The sequence below is a fragment of the Panthera leo genome, chromosome B2 (genome assembly GCF_018350215.1).
Source record: "Panthera leo isolate Ple1 chromosome B2, P.leo_Ple1_pat1.1, whole genome shotgun sequence".
NCBI classification, from domain to species: domain Eukaryota; kingdom Metazoa; phylum Chordata; class Mammalia; order Carnivora; family Felidae; genus Panthera; species Panthera leo.
The window spans coordinates 37,134,487-37,146,517 of NC_056683.1; the positions used below are offsets into that span (position 1 = coordinate 37,134,487).

Here is a 12,031-nt window from a genome sequence, read left to right on the forward strand (position 1 = left end):
CAGGGGAGGGGCAGAGAGAGAGAGGGAGAGAGAAAATCCCAAGCAGGCTCCATGCTGTCAGCGTGGAGCCCAATGTGGGGCTTGAACACACAAACCATGAGATCATGACCTGAGCCGAAGTCAAGAGTCAGATGCTTAACTGACTGGGCCACCCAGGCGCCCCAGGGCTACTTGTTTTTATAGGAATAGATGTGTCTATCTTTTGTCCATCCTTTAAAGAGTGAATCTGTGCCAAACGAGTAGTGTAGTCTACTAGTAAATAAGAATCTGTAGAGCTTGTCTGTGATCCAAAATATCAAATAGTAAATGATATTTCTTTGATGTGTTGCTGTGTATAGAACCTACTACAGTGCAGGCTACACAGATGGTATTAAATAAGTGCTTGCTGATCAACCTACTTTTGGCAACTTTGACACTTTAATTCTCCCCTTGAACACTGCAGAGCTTCACAGTGTGCAGCGGGTTGGCCCCTGTTGTCTTCGGGAGCTGGTGGAGGACACCTCCCCTTGTGTCCCTGCTGAGCCCCAGCACCTAAAGTGGGGCCTGATGCGGTGGGCACAAGATAAGTATTTATCAAAGAATAGATGTGGTCCTGCCTATTAGTTTGAATAAGGAATTGCTTACCTGAAGCAGATAGCCTCAGTGACCAGGGGTAGTCATTGATGTGATTAAAAAAAACATAACTAATTAGGGGCACTGGGGTGGCTCAGTCAGTTGAGCATCAGACTTCTGCTTGGGTTATGATCTCATCGTTCATGAGTTCGAGCCCTGTGTTGGGCTTCCTGCTGTCAGTGCAGAGCCTGCTTCGGATCCCCTGTCCTCTCTCTCTGCCCCACCTCTGCTCACGCATGTGCTCTCTCTTGCAAAAATAAACATTAAAAATAAGCTTTAAAAAAACTAATTAAAGCTTCAGTGTAGTTGGTGTGTCTTCTGAAAATGAGACATTTGGATCAACTGGCTTCTAAGGGTTCTTCTGGGTTAACAACAGACCATGTTTTTACCCGCTCTGGCCTATTTTTTCCCAGTGCCTCGCACCAAAACCACATGATTAAATTTGTATTCATTCAGGGATGGGAAACCTTCCCATCCTTCTTACACAGATCTGCAGATCTGGGAATTAGCTTTTTGTCCTTTTCTAGTTAATTATGTTTTTTAGTTGCTTAGAATTAAATAAAATGAAAAATGAACACACTGAATTTTTTCCTATAACTTGTATTCATTTCTAGGTCTTGGTGCCCAGACCGTACTGTTTTTCAAGCAAGAAAATACATTGCAGATTCTTTGGAGGACAAGTACACAGAACCAGTTATCCTAAACCTGGAGAAAACTTGGGAAGAAAGTGATACCAGGACACCTTTGATATGTTTCCTGTCCATGGGATCTGATCCCACAATTCAAATTGATGCATTGGCCAAGAAACTGAAGCTGGGTATGATCAGACATTTATTCAGTTTAGTAAAACCTCTGTATTTTTGCCTCAAACATTGCCTCTTATAATTTCATAACTGATTCTTATTATATATATTGTATATAATAATTATATAATTATATCTAATTATATATAATATTATATATATTATAATTATATAATTATTATAATATAGTATAATAATGATATAAATATATATATATATATATATATTTTTTTTTTTTTTAAGTAGTAAGCAGATGTCCATACTACATGGATAGCAGACTAGGAAGAATGAACATACAGAACCATTGCCCTGTCTGTATAAAATTACAAAAAAATCTATTTTGTCAGAAATTGAAAAACTATAACCATTATTATAACACACAGTAATTTGGGATTTATTCATTCATAGTTTCTTTCAATAACTCTTTAGTACGGGCAGCAAGCTAGATTCAAGAAGCACGGAGACGAACACAAAATAGCTGGGAAAGACAGATACATAAACATGTAATTGTGGCAACTGCTGGAACTGAGGCATAGACACACCTGATTACAAGATCCAGAGCTACTCGGGCTGCAAGGGGTAAAGGGGAGGCATCACAGTGATGGTATTTTGAGTAGGATCTAAAAAGGAGTTGAGATTTTAGTAGGTGGGACAGTGGGAGATACAAGGTAAGTTGCTCCAGGGGGAGGAGGCAGGGCAAGGAATTAGAAACACATAAGTGGTGAGAGCAGTGACTGAGTCAGCATGACCAAAGGACAGGGACCTGGTGTATGGGAAGATCGAGCCATCTTTTTATAGAATAGCTGTTTGTAGGAGGGCTGTTCATCTCCTCATGGTCTGGAAATCTGAATATTGTTGGCATTGCCATTTGGTATCTTTCAGGTTCAGATCTCTGGAACTATCCCTTATTGGGTTAATTCATTTATGTCTTTATAAAGATTATAAAGGTGATTGATTATGCATAACCAAACCTACCCTGTGAAACAAAACTTACATTGAGTTTATTAGTAAGTTAACATAATGTGATATAAAATCAATTTAGTCTTCTCCAAGTATTCACCATGCCATGTGTCCTGCACTAAAAAATTACTGCAAACCATCAGCTTAGGGTATCATGGTCTATGATCACTCTCTGTTTTCTCATCTTGACTTTTCTCTGTTCACTGTCACCATACCCTTCTATACTCTATATTGATCCATGTTTTAATCGTCACTTTCTTCAGTCTGAACACTGATACTCAATGTAAAGAGCTTCCAGTTGTAATGGCAACTATTCATGGTTAAGTTTTACTAACCACCTTAAAGGTAGGCTGTGTTGCTCTGGTATTTATGGCAACATGCCAGTCATCTTCATTGGTCTAAGAGTGATGCCTCTCTTGCAGCCTTGTAGCTTCCAAATCTTCCTCAGATGTATTCCTTTATGGATATTTGTCCAGTTGCTTTGTCCAGATGCCCCACTTCTCTCTGCTTATGGGTTCCTTTTTCCTGTCTTACTATGCACCAATCTCTATGTGGCAGAACTCTTGGTCTCTGGTGGCTTGTGAGCTTCACTGCTTATATGTTTAGTAAGTTCACCATTCCCAGGGAAATTCCCCTTACTCTCTTGGCCCCAGGTCCAAATAGCAAGGGAAGAAATTCATTGGTTTTGCTTTGGTCACATGTTCCTTTCCGGGCCAATCAATGAATATTGCTGTGATGATGGATTCATAGCAGGAAGCACATGTGTGGGGCTAGAATGGGGGCATTTCTTAGAAGGGGATATTGTTCCTAGAAGATGGGCATGTTTCCAACTAGAATTACCATTTCAAATGACCTCAAAATAATGCTATTGTCTAGGACCAGAGTTTAAAACAGAATTAAGAAATTCAGGGTTTCTTTTGGGAGAAATTATAACCATGACATTAAATAAATTTAGCTGGAACTGTGCTATCACCTTTACTGTTATTACATGTTATCATACTACTTTGCTTGGCAATTTGGTGATTTCCATTTCTTGCCATGACTTAAGTTTTTCCAACAATTGTTCAAGCTTCTGTTGGTTGCTTTGTTAGGATACTAAAACAGAGTACATTTGATTTTGATCCTGAAACTCCATGTAAAGAGCTTCCAGTTGTAATGGCAACTATTCATGGTTAAGTATTACTAACCACCTTAAAGGTAGGCTGTGTTGCTCTGGTATTTATGGCAACTTGCCAGTCTTCCAGGACCCAATGAATTTTATACAGAACTCTTTGATGAATAAGTTTTGAGAATGCTAGAAAGTCTCATGCTATTTACTATCCCCCAAATATCTGTGAAAATGAAACTATAATATGTACAGAATAACATAGTAATCTAGTCTCAACTAGAAAGATTTTATTTGGATAACTGGATACTAGACAATCATAGGATACTTAAGGTGAATAGGCTGGAAATCTTGAAATCCAACTACCTTATTTTACAGCTGGGGAAACTAAAGTCTAGAGATTGGGCCATACAGCTGGCTGGGGACAGACCCAATTCAGGCCTTATCTCAGGGCTTCCAAATCCCACTGCAGTGGTCTGTTCTTTCATTCCCTTTCACCGCCTTCATTGGATGAATTAACCAGTTACCAGACAGCAACTTGAGGAATGGGACCAAATCAAATACATTTTTGTAAGAAAAGAAAAGCTTCTCACTATGGATATTGTCAGGTGCCTGTCAGACTCTGCAGTGAGAGATTTGGAGCAGACAAATTTTGCCCAGAAACACTGTGTGCCTGGGCAAGAGAGAAGACAGGTGTCTTTAGCATGAGAACCCTACCAGAGCCTGGATAACGGAGAAAGAGGATGGCTGGGTTTGAAGATAGAATCCAAACACAAGTGAAACAGAACAAGTAAAATACAAACCCACAAATATACTGAAGTAGGAATGAGGAAATGGGCATAAAAACACATACAGATGAAAAAATTTAAATAACAGGAGAACAGTGCATAGTTATGGTAATAAACTTAAAAATATCATTAAAATGGACAAGTTTGTAGAAAAATACAAACTTATAAAATTTTCTCAGAAAGGGCGAAAAACCTGAATACACCAATAATCAAGATGAGAAAAATTAGAAGTTTTTACGTTATGACCTGAGCAGAGGCTCTGGGCTTGGTTTTTTTTTAGTAAATCTCCTAAAACTTTCACATACTTTATTCCATTTCAGAACATAGGAAAAGATGATACATTTTCCTCCTTATTTTGAGGGAATAGCATTATCTTGATAGAAACAGACAAGATAGTAATAACTTCATAAAAGAAATAAAACTACAAATTGACGCTGCCTGTCAATGTAAATGTAAAGATCTTAACTGAAATGCAAACAAAAAGAAATCATTGTGTCATTAAAAAAAATAACGTACAAAACAATAGTAATTTTCTTTGACCAAGAAGGAATGCATGGGTGGGTATAAGAAAGATATAGTATTAAGAAATCTCATCACAACAATAAGTAAAAGACTCTTCCTTAGGCTATCATATTATTACCTTGATAGGTGCTGAAAAGCCTTTTTATAAAAATTAAACATTTGTATTCGACTTTTAAGAAGCTGATACATATAACATTTTATTAATATGATAATGAATATGAACTTCAGACATCAACATTTTACTTACTGGTAAACAACTAGACACATTAAAGTCAAGAATAAGATAAAGATGTCTGCTATCACCACTATTATTGAGCACTATTGTGGAAGATATAGCTAATGTATTGTAAGAATCATAAATAAAAGATATAACTATTGGAAAGGAAGGACAAAAATCATCATTACTCTCAGGCAGTGTAATTGTCTAACTACAAACACAAATGAATCAACTGAAGAACTATTAGATTTAACGGGACAGTTTGGTAAGGTGGCTGATCACAAAATAAATATATTAAAGAAATCAATGGAACAATCTTGTAAAATAAAATGTAAAAAATCCCATTCACTATAGCAATAAAAATAAAACTGGGGAATAATTTTTAAAATACCTATTAGAAGAAAACTATAAAACTTTCTTAGAGGCATAACAGTAGGATAGAATAAATGGAGAGTCAAACCACATTCCCAGTGTAAAGATTCAATATTGTAAAGATGTCAATAGTTGCTAAATTAATCTATAAATTGAAGGAAAGTCTAATTGAAATTCCAACTATATTTCTTGTTCTAATTGGATAGTAGAAAGATCTTAGATCATCTAGAACAATAAATGGACAAGAATAACCAAGAAAACTTTGAAAAGGAAAAAGAATAATGGGGAATGAGCACCACTGGATTTGGAAACCTTTATCAAATGGCAATAATTTAATCAGTGTGGAACTAGCTCAGAGTAGATAAACAGATCAATAAAGCAAAATGAAAGGCCTCAGATTAGGCTCTAGTATCTATAATAAGCTTAGTCTATGATAAGATTCACATTTCAAATCAATGGAGGAAAAATGGATTAGTCAATAGACATTGTTGGGCTAGCCGGTTAACTTTAGAAAAAGTAACAATTTTATCTTACTTTAAACTCCAAAGTAAATTCTAGGTTAATTAAGCTATAGAAGAAAAAAAAAAGAATGTATTGGTACTATTGGGGTAGCTAAGATTTTCTTAATCATAATATCAGAATCTAAAACCAAGGCGGATAGTTTGGAGTGATGAAGTTTTGAAACTTCTGTATGTCAAAGCGCCATTAGCACAAATGAGGATGGACATGTGGGCTGGGAATGACAGCCTTCCATTTTAGCTGGAGACACTGGCAGTCCTTTTTAATGTATATATCACAAATCTTTAAAATATTTGTGCTTTGTCTTGACGATTCTATATGTATGAATTCCTTCCAAGAACATATCAAGAGATACATATCAAAATTTATATACAAAGATGTTTAATCTAGTGCTATTTATAATATTGAAAAATTGAAAATGTCTCATATATAGAAAAGGCTAGAGTTGAATGAATAAGAAGGCATCAACATGATGGAATATTATGGTACCATTAAAAATTTTTCCAATAATATTTAATGACAGTAAAATACTCACAATATGCTGTTAAGAAGTAGAGATTTAGAATAACATCTGTGAGTGTATGTATATATATAATACATACATATATATATATATATATATATATATATATAATTTTTAATATAGCTAGGCTTACAATCCCTTATTCAAAATCCTTGGGGCCAGATATACTTCAGAAATCAGAATAGTCCACCTTTTAGAAAGATAATATTTCATATATTATATAATATACTGCAAATAAGAGTATTAATACTCATAGACATAGGAGTAAAGTCTGTAAATAGCCTCATATCCAGTCAGGTCAAGTTTTGCCACTAAAATGATTTTCTGCAAAATTTTCAGTTTTCAGGACGTTTTGAATTTTAAAATGAGGGTAAGCGATTGTGTATTGTGCATATTAAAAAGTTTAGAATGAAAATCTAGGGAGGGATATTCACGACTTTCATTTTCTTCTCTATACCTTTCTGTATAGTGCTTTCACTATGAGCGTATACTACTTAACTAGATATAAGAAGTTTTAAAAAAAGAAAGCGAAAAAGGGAAAAAGACACAAGCCTAATTTTGGAAAGAAATGGAAAAGCAGTTGAATTCTTATTAAAGTCTCTCAAATACAAACAAACAAAAAGCCCAAACACCAAAGTGTAATTATACTTTATTATCTGCAGCAACACTTCCTACAATACCTTCTGCATCCATCTTTCTTTTGAGAATTCCTCTTATGATGTTGTGGCATCTTTCTTTACCCTTTCTAGAAATTTGGTCTTGTACTGCATCTTATCTCACTGGTCCCTGCCCTTTGGGACCTTTTCTTCTTAAGGGCAAAGCTTCATCACTTTTCCAATGTCAATCAATCTAGTTGTTCCAGACCATTCAGAAAATTTATGAAATATTTATTGACCTATGTTAAAAATGAAGAAAGTTTGCAAGTCAATAACTTGAACTTCTGCCTTAAGATACCAGGAAAAGAAGAGTAAATTAAACCCAAAGCAAGCTAAAGGAAACAATAAATGTTTCAGTGGAAAGAAATGAAACGGAGCATACAGAAACAACAAAGAATCAACACAGTATCTTCTTCGAAAAGACCAACAAACACCTACTAACAACCACGAGTGAAAAAAACAAATTAGAATGTTGGTAATATATTGAGCCCCACTCCATAAACCCCACCTCCACAAGACTGTGAAATACGCAAAGAGGTTAATTGAAATTATCCTTTTATAAAGATCAGAAAATATTATTTGATGATCATTAACTTGCCCAAAGTCATAAAGAGATAAGTGAACATTTGATGGCAAGGGAAATAAAGAGTGGTACAGGGAAATTCATTCCCAGGACTTAGTAGACAAACCATGGAAGTAAGTCCCAAAGGTTATACAGAAATAGAAGCTTAAATAAGAAAAGGGAAAGTCTCCATAATGGATAATATATGCCATTACCTCACAGTAAAAAGATAAAAAAAATAAATAAAAAGGAAAGAAAGGAAAGGAAAGGAAGGAAGGAAGGAAGAAAAAGGAAAATACCAATAATTGATAAATCTTCAGTTTGACCAAGAGTAAGGGAGAGAAGATTAAGTTTATTAAATCAGGAATGATAGGGGGAAACATCACTATTGACCTGACAAAAATTTAAAAATATCATAAGAGAATACTATGAACAATTATGCCAACAAATTAGATAGCCCAAATGAAGTGGGCAAATTATTAGCAAGAGACAACTACTGGAAGTGACTCAAGAAGAAACAGAAAACCTGAAGAGAACTATAAGAAGTAAAAATACTGATTTAGTAACCAAAAACTTCCACAAAGAAAATACCAGGGCCAGATGGCTTCACTGGTGATCTCTACCAAACATTTAAAAAATAACACCAATTCTTCACAAACTTTTCCAAAAAATAAAAGAGGAGGGAGCACTTCCCAACTCATTTTATGAGACCACTATTACCAATTCCAGAACAAAGATACCACAAGAAAAGAAAACCAATATCCCTTATGAATATAGAAGCAAAAATCCCAACAAACTACTTTCAAACAAAATCCAGCACCCTATAAAAAGGATTATGCACGGGGCGCCTGGCTGTCTCCATTGGTTAAGCGTCTGACTTCAGCTCAGGTCAAGATCTCATGGTTTGTGAGTTCAAGCCCTACATCAGGCACCACGCTGGTGGCATGAAGTCTGCTGGGATTCTCTCTCTCACCCTCTCTCTCTGTCCTTTCCTGGTGTGCTGTCTCTCTCTCTCTCAAAAATACATAAACAAACTTAAACAAAATTAAAACTAAAAAAAGGATTATGTACTATAGCCAGGTGGATTTATCCCAAGAGTGCAAGGTTAATTACATATGAAATTAACCAATATAATATGCCATATGAATAGAATAAGGAACAAAATCCGCATAATTATCTGAATAAATGCAGAAGGGGCATTGAAAAAAATTCAACACTCTTTCATGATGAAAACAAACAAGAATAAAATGGAATAAAAATTTGTTCAAACTAATAAAGAGCACCTACCAAAAACCCACAGCTAACATCATATTTAATGGTGAAAGGCTGAATGCTTTCCCCCCAAAGATCAGGAGCAAGACCCTCACCACTTCCATTCAGCACCGTATTGGAGTTGTAGACAGGGCAGTCAGACCAGAAGAAGAAGTAAAATGATTTCTATTTACAGATTACATGATTTTGTATATAGAAAGTCCTAAGAAGCCCACCAAAAAACAAACAAACAAAAACTATTAGAGGTAATAAATGAGGTCAACAAGATTGCAGGATATAAGATCAATATTTGAAAATTTATTATTTTTCTATACAATAGCCAGAGCCATCCAAAAATGAGATTATACGTGAAATTCCATTTATGGCATCATAAAAAATACTTAGGAATAAACTTAACAAATAATTTCAAGACTTATACATTGAAAAGTGCAAAACATAATTGAAAAAAATTAAAGAAGAATAAATATACGGGAAGACATCCTGTGTTCATGGGTCAGAAGACTTAATATTGGTAAGATGTCCAAATGGATCCACTCTCCAAATGGGTCTACAGATTTAACATAACCCCCATCAAAATCCCAGCTGCCTTTTTTTGTGTAAATTGACAAGCTGATCCTAAAATTCATAGAGAAATACATAGGACACAGAAGGACCAAAACAGTTTTGACAAGGAAGAACAAAGCTGTAGGTCTCATACTTCCTGAATTCAAAACTTACTATAAAGATACAGTAATTCAAACAAGATGGTGCTGGCATAACAATAGACATATATATCCATGGAATTGAATTGCAGTCCCATAAATAACCCCTAACATATATGCCCAAGTGATTTTCAACAAGGGTTCCAAGCTGTTGGATGAGGGAAAAGATAGTCTTTTCAACAAATGGTGCTGGAAAAACTGATATCTATTTTTAAAAGAATGGAGTTCGACCTTTATATCATACCATATACAAAAATCAACTCAAAATTGACCAGAGACAAATGTAAGGGCTAAAACTATAAAACTCTTAAAGAAAACAGGAGTAAATCTTTGTGACCTTGGATTAGGCAGTGGTTTTCTAGATATGACGTCAAAAACGTAAGCAATAAAAGAGACAATGAATAAATTGGATTTCCTCAAAATTTGAAACTTTTGTACTTCAAAGGGTGCCATCAAAGAAAGTGAAAAAGGCAACTTACAAATGAGAGAAAGCATTTATAAATCATAAATCTGACAAGGGTCTGGTATACAGAGCATATAAAGAACCCTTACAATTCAACAATGAAAAGTCTAATACCCAATTTAAAAGTGAGCAAAGAATTTGAATAGATATTTCTCCAAAGAAGATATATAAATGACCAGCAAGCACACGAAAATATCGTCAACATCATTAGTCATTAGGGAGATGCAAGTCAGAACTACAATGAGATAACCACCTCACTCCCAATAAGATAGGTTGAAAGAAAAAGATGGGCAGTAACAAGTGTGGGTAAGGAAGTGGAAAAATTAGAACTTTTATGCATTGCCGATGGGAATGTAAAATGGGGCAACTGTTTTGCAAAACAGTCTGTCAGTTCTTCAAAAAGTTAAACATAAAGTTACAATATGACCCAGTAATTCTACTTCTAAGTATATAATGAAGTGAATTGAATATATGTCCGCACAAAGACTTATACACGAATGTTCATAGCATTCGTGTTCATTATTCATACTAGCCAAAAAGTGGAAACAGCCCAAATGTCCATCAGCTGATGAGTGGGTAAACAAAATGTGGTCCATCCATGCAGTGGACTGCTACTCAGCCATAAAAAGGAATGAAGTTGTGATCCATGCCACAACATGAATGAACCCTGACAACATTATGCTAGTAAAAGGGGACAGAACCAGAAGTCACATATTGTATGATTCCATTTATATTAAATGTCTAGAATAGAGACAGAAAGTAGATTAGTGGTTCCTGGTTGGGAGGGGTCATGGGGAGTGACCACGAATGGGTGTGTGATTTCCCTTGGGGATGATGAGAATGTTCTGGAATTAGATGGAAGTGATAGTTCCACAATGTGATGAGTAAACTAAAAAACATTGAATTATATACTTTGAAAGAGTAAATTATACTTCAGTTTTAAAAGTTTAAGGAAAGAGTTATTGAGCACCTACTGCATGCCACCCACTGTTCAGGTGCTGGGCTAGCCACCGGGATCTAGCTCCTCCCTTTCCTGGGGCTCACATTCTAGTGTGGGGGTAAAACAGACAATAACCGACAAACAAGTGAGTATATACTATGCTAACAAGAAAAGTACATAACCTGCTAAGAAAGAAGCAGCGTGAGGGACAGAGTGATGGGAGAGGTGTGCTGTTTTACATGGGATGGGACAGGGAAGCCTTGCTAAGAGGGTGAGGAAGATCTGCAGTGTGAAGGAAGTGAGGCAGTGCAGCTCTCAGGGGGACATCTTTCAGGCAGAGGGAATAGCAGTGAAGCTGGAGTGTGCCTGGGGAGCAGGCCATTGCAGCTGGAGGAGAGTGAATGGCTGAGCGGGGGGAGAGTAGTGAGGTAAGGTGTGTGTGTGTGTGTGTGTGTGTGTGTGTGTGTGTGTGTGTGTGTATTGTGTTCATGCAGTGTGTGTGTTGAGTGTGTGCATGTAGTGTGTGTGTAGAGTGTGTTTGTAGTGTGTTCGTGTGAGTTTGTGAGTGTGTGTAGTGTGTGTTCGTGAGTGTGTATGTAGAATGTGTGTAGAGTGTGTTCATGTAGAGTGTGTAAAGAGTGTGTGTGTAGAGAGTGTGTCGAGTGTGTGTAGACTGTGTAAAGTGTGTGTGTGGAGAGTATATGTGTAGAGTGTGTACGTGTAGTATGTGTGTAGAGTGTGTGTGGAGAGTGTTTAGGTGTGTGTGTGGATAGAGTGTGTGTAGAGTGTGCACATGTAGTGTGTGTGTGTAAAGTGTGTAGGTGTGTGTGTAGAGTATGTGTAGAGGGAGAGTGTGGAGAATGTGTACGTGTAGTGTGTATGTAGAGTGTGTAAAGAGTGTGTGTGTGGAGAAGAGATAGTGTGTAGAGTGTGTATGTGGGGTATGTGGAGTGTGTAAAGGGAGAGAGAGAGAGAGTGTGTGTGTGTGTGTCTGTGTGTGTGTCTGCAGTGGGGGC

The 12,031-nt window shown here is 36.3% G+C and overlaps 1 protein-coding gene across 7 annotated transcripts in view; it reads left to right on the forward strand.

Annotated features, from left to right (window-relative positions):
* DNAH8 (dynein axonemal heavy chain 8) overlaps positions 1-12,031 on the forward strand; it is a 333,661-nt gene that overhangs the window by 254,711 nt on the left and 66,919 nt on the right. For all 7 annotated transcript variants that reach the window (XM_042938633.1, XM_042938632.1, XM_042938634.1 and 4 more), the window contains one exon: positions 1,227-1,429. In XM_042938633.1, coding sequence (XP_042794567.1) covers positions 1,227-1,429 — 203 coding nt within the window. The remainder of the gene's footprint in view (positions 1-1,226; positions 1,430-12,031) is intronic.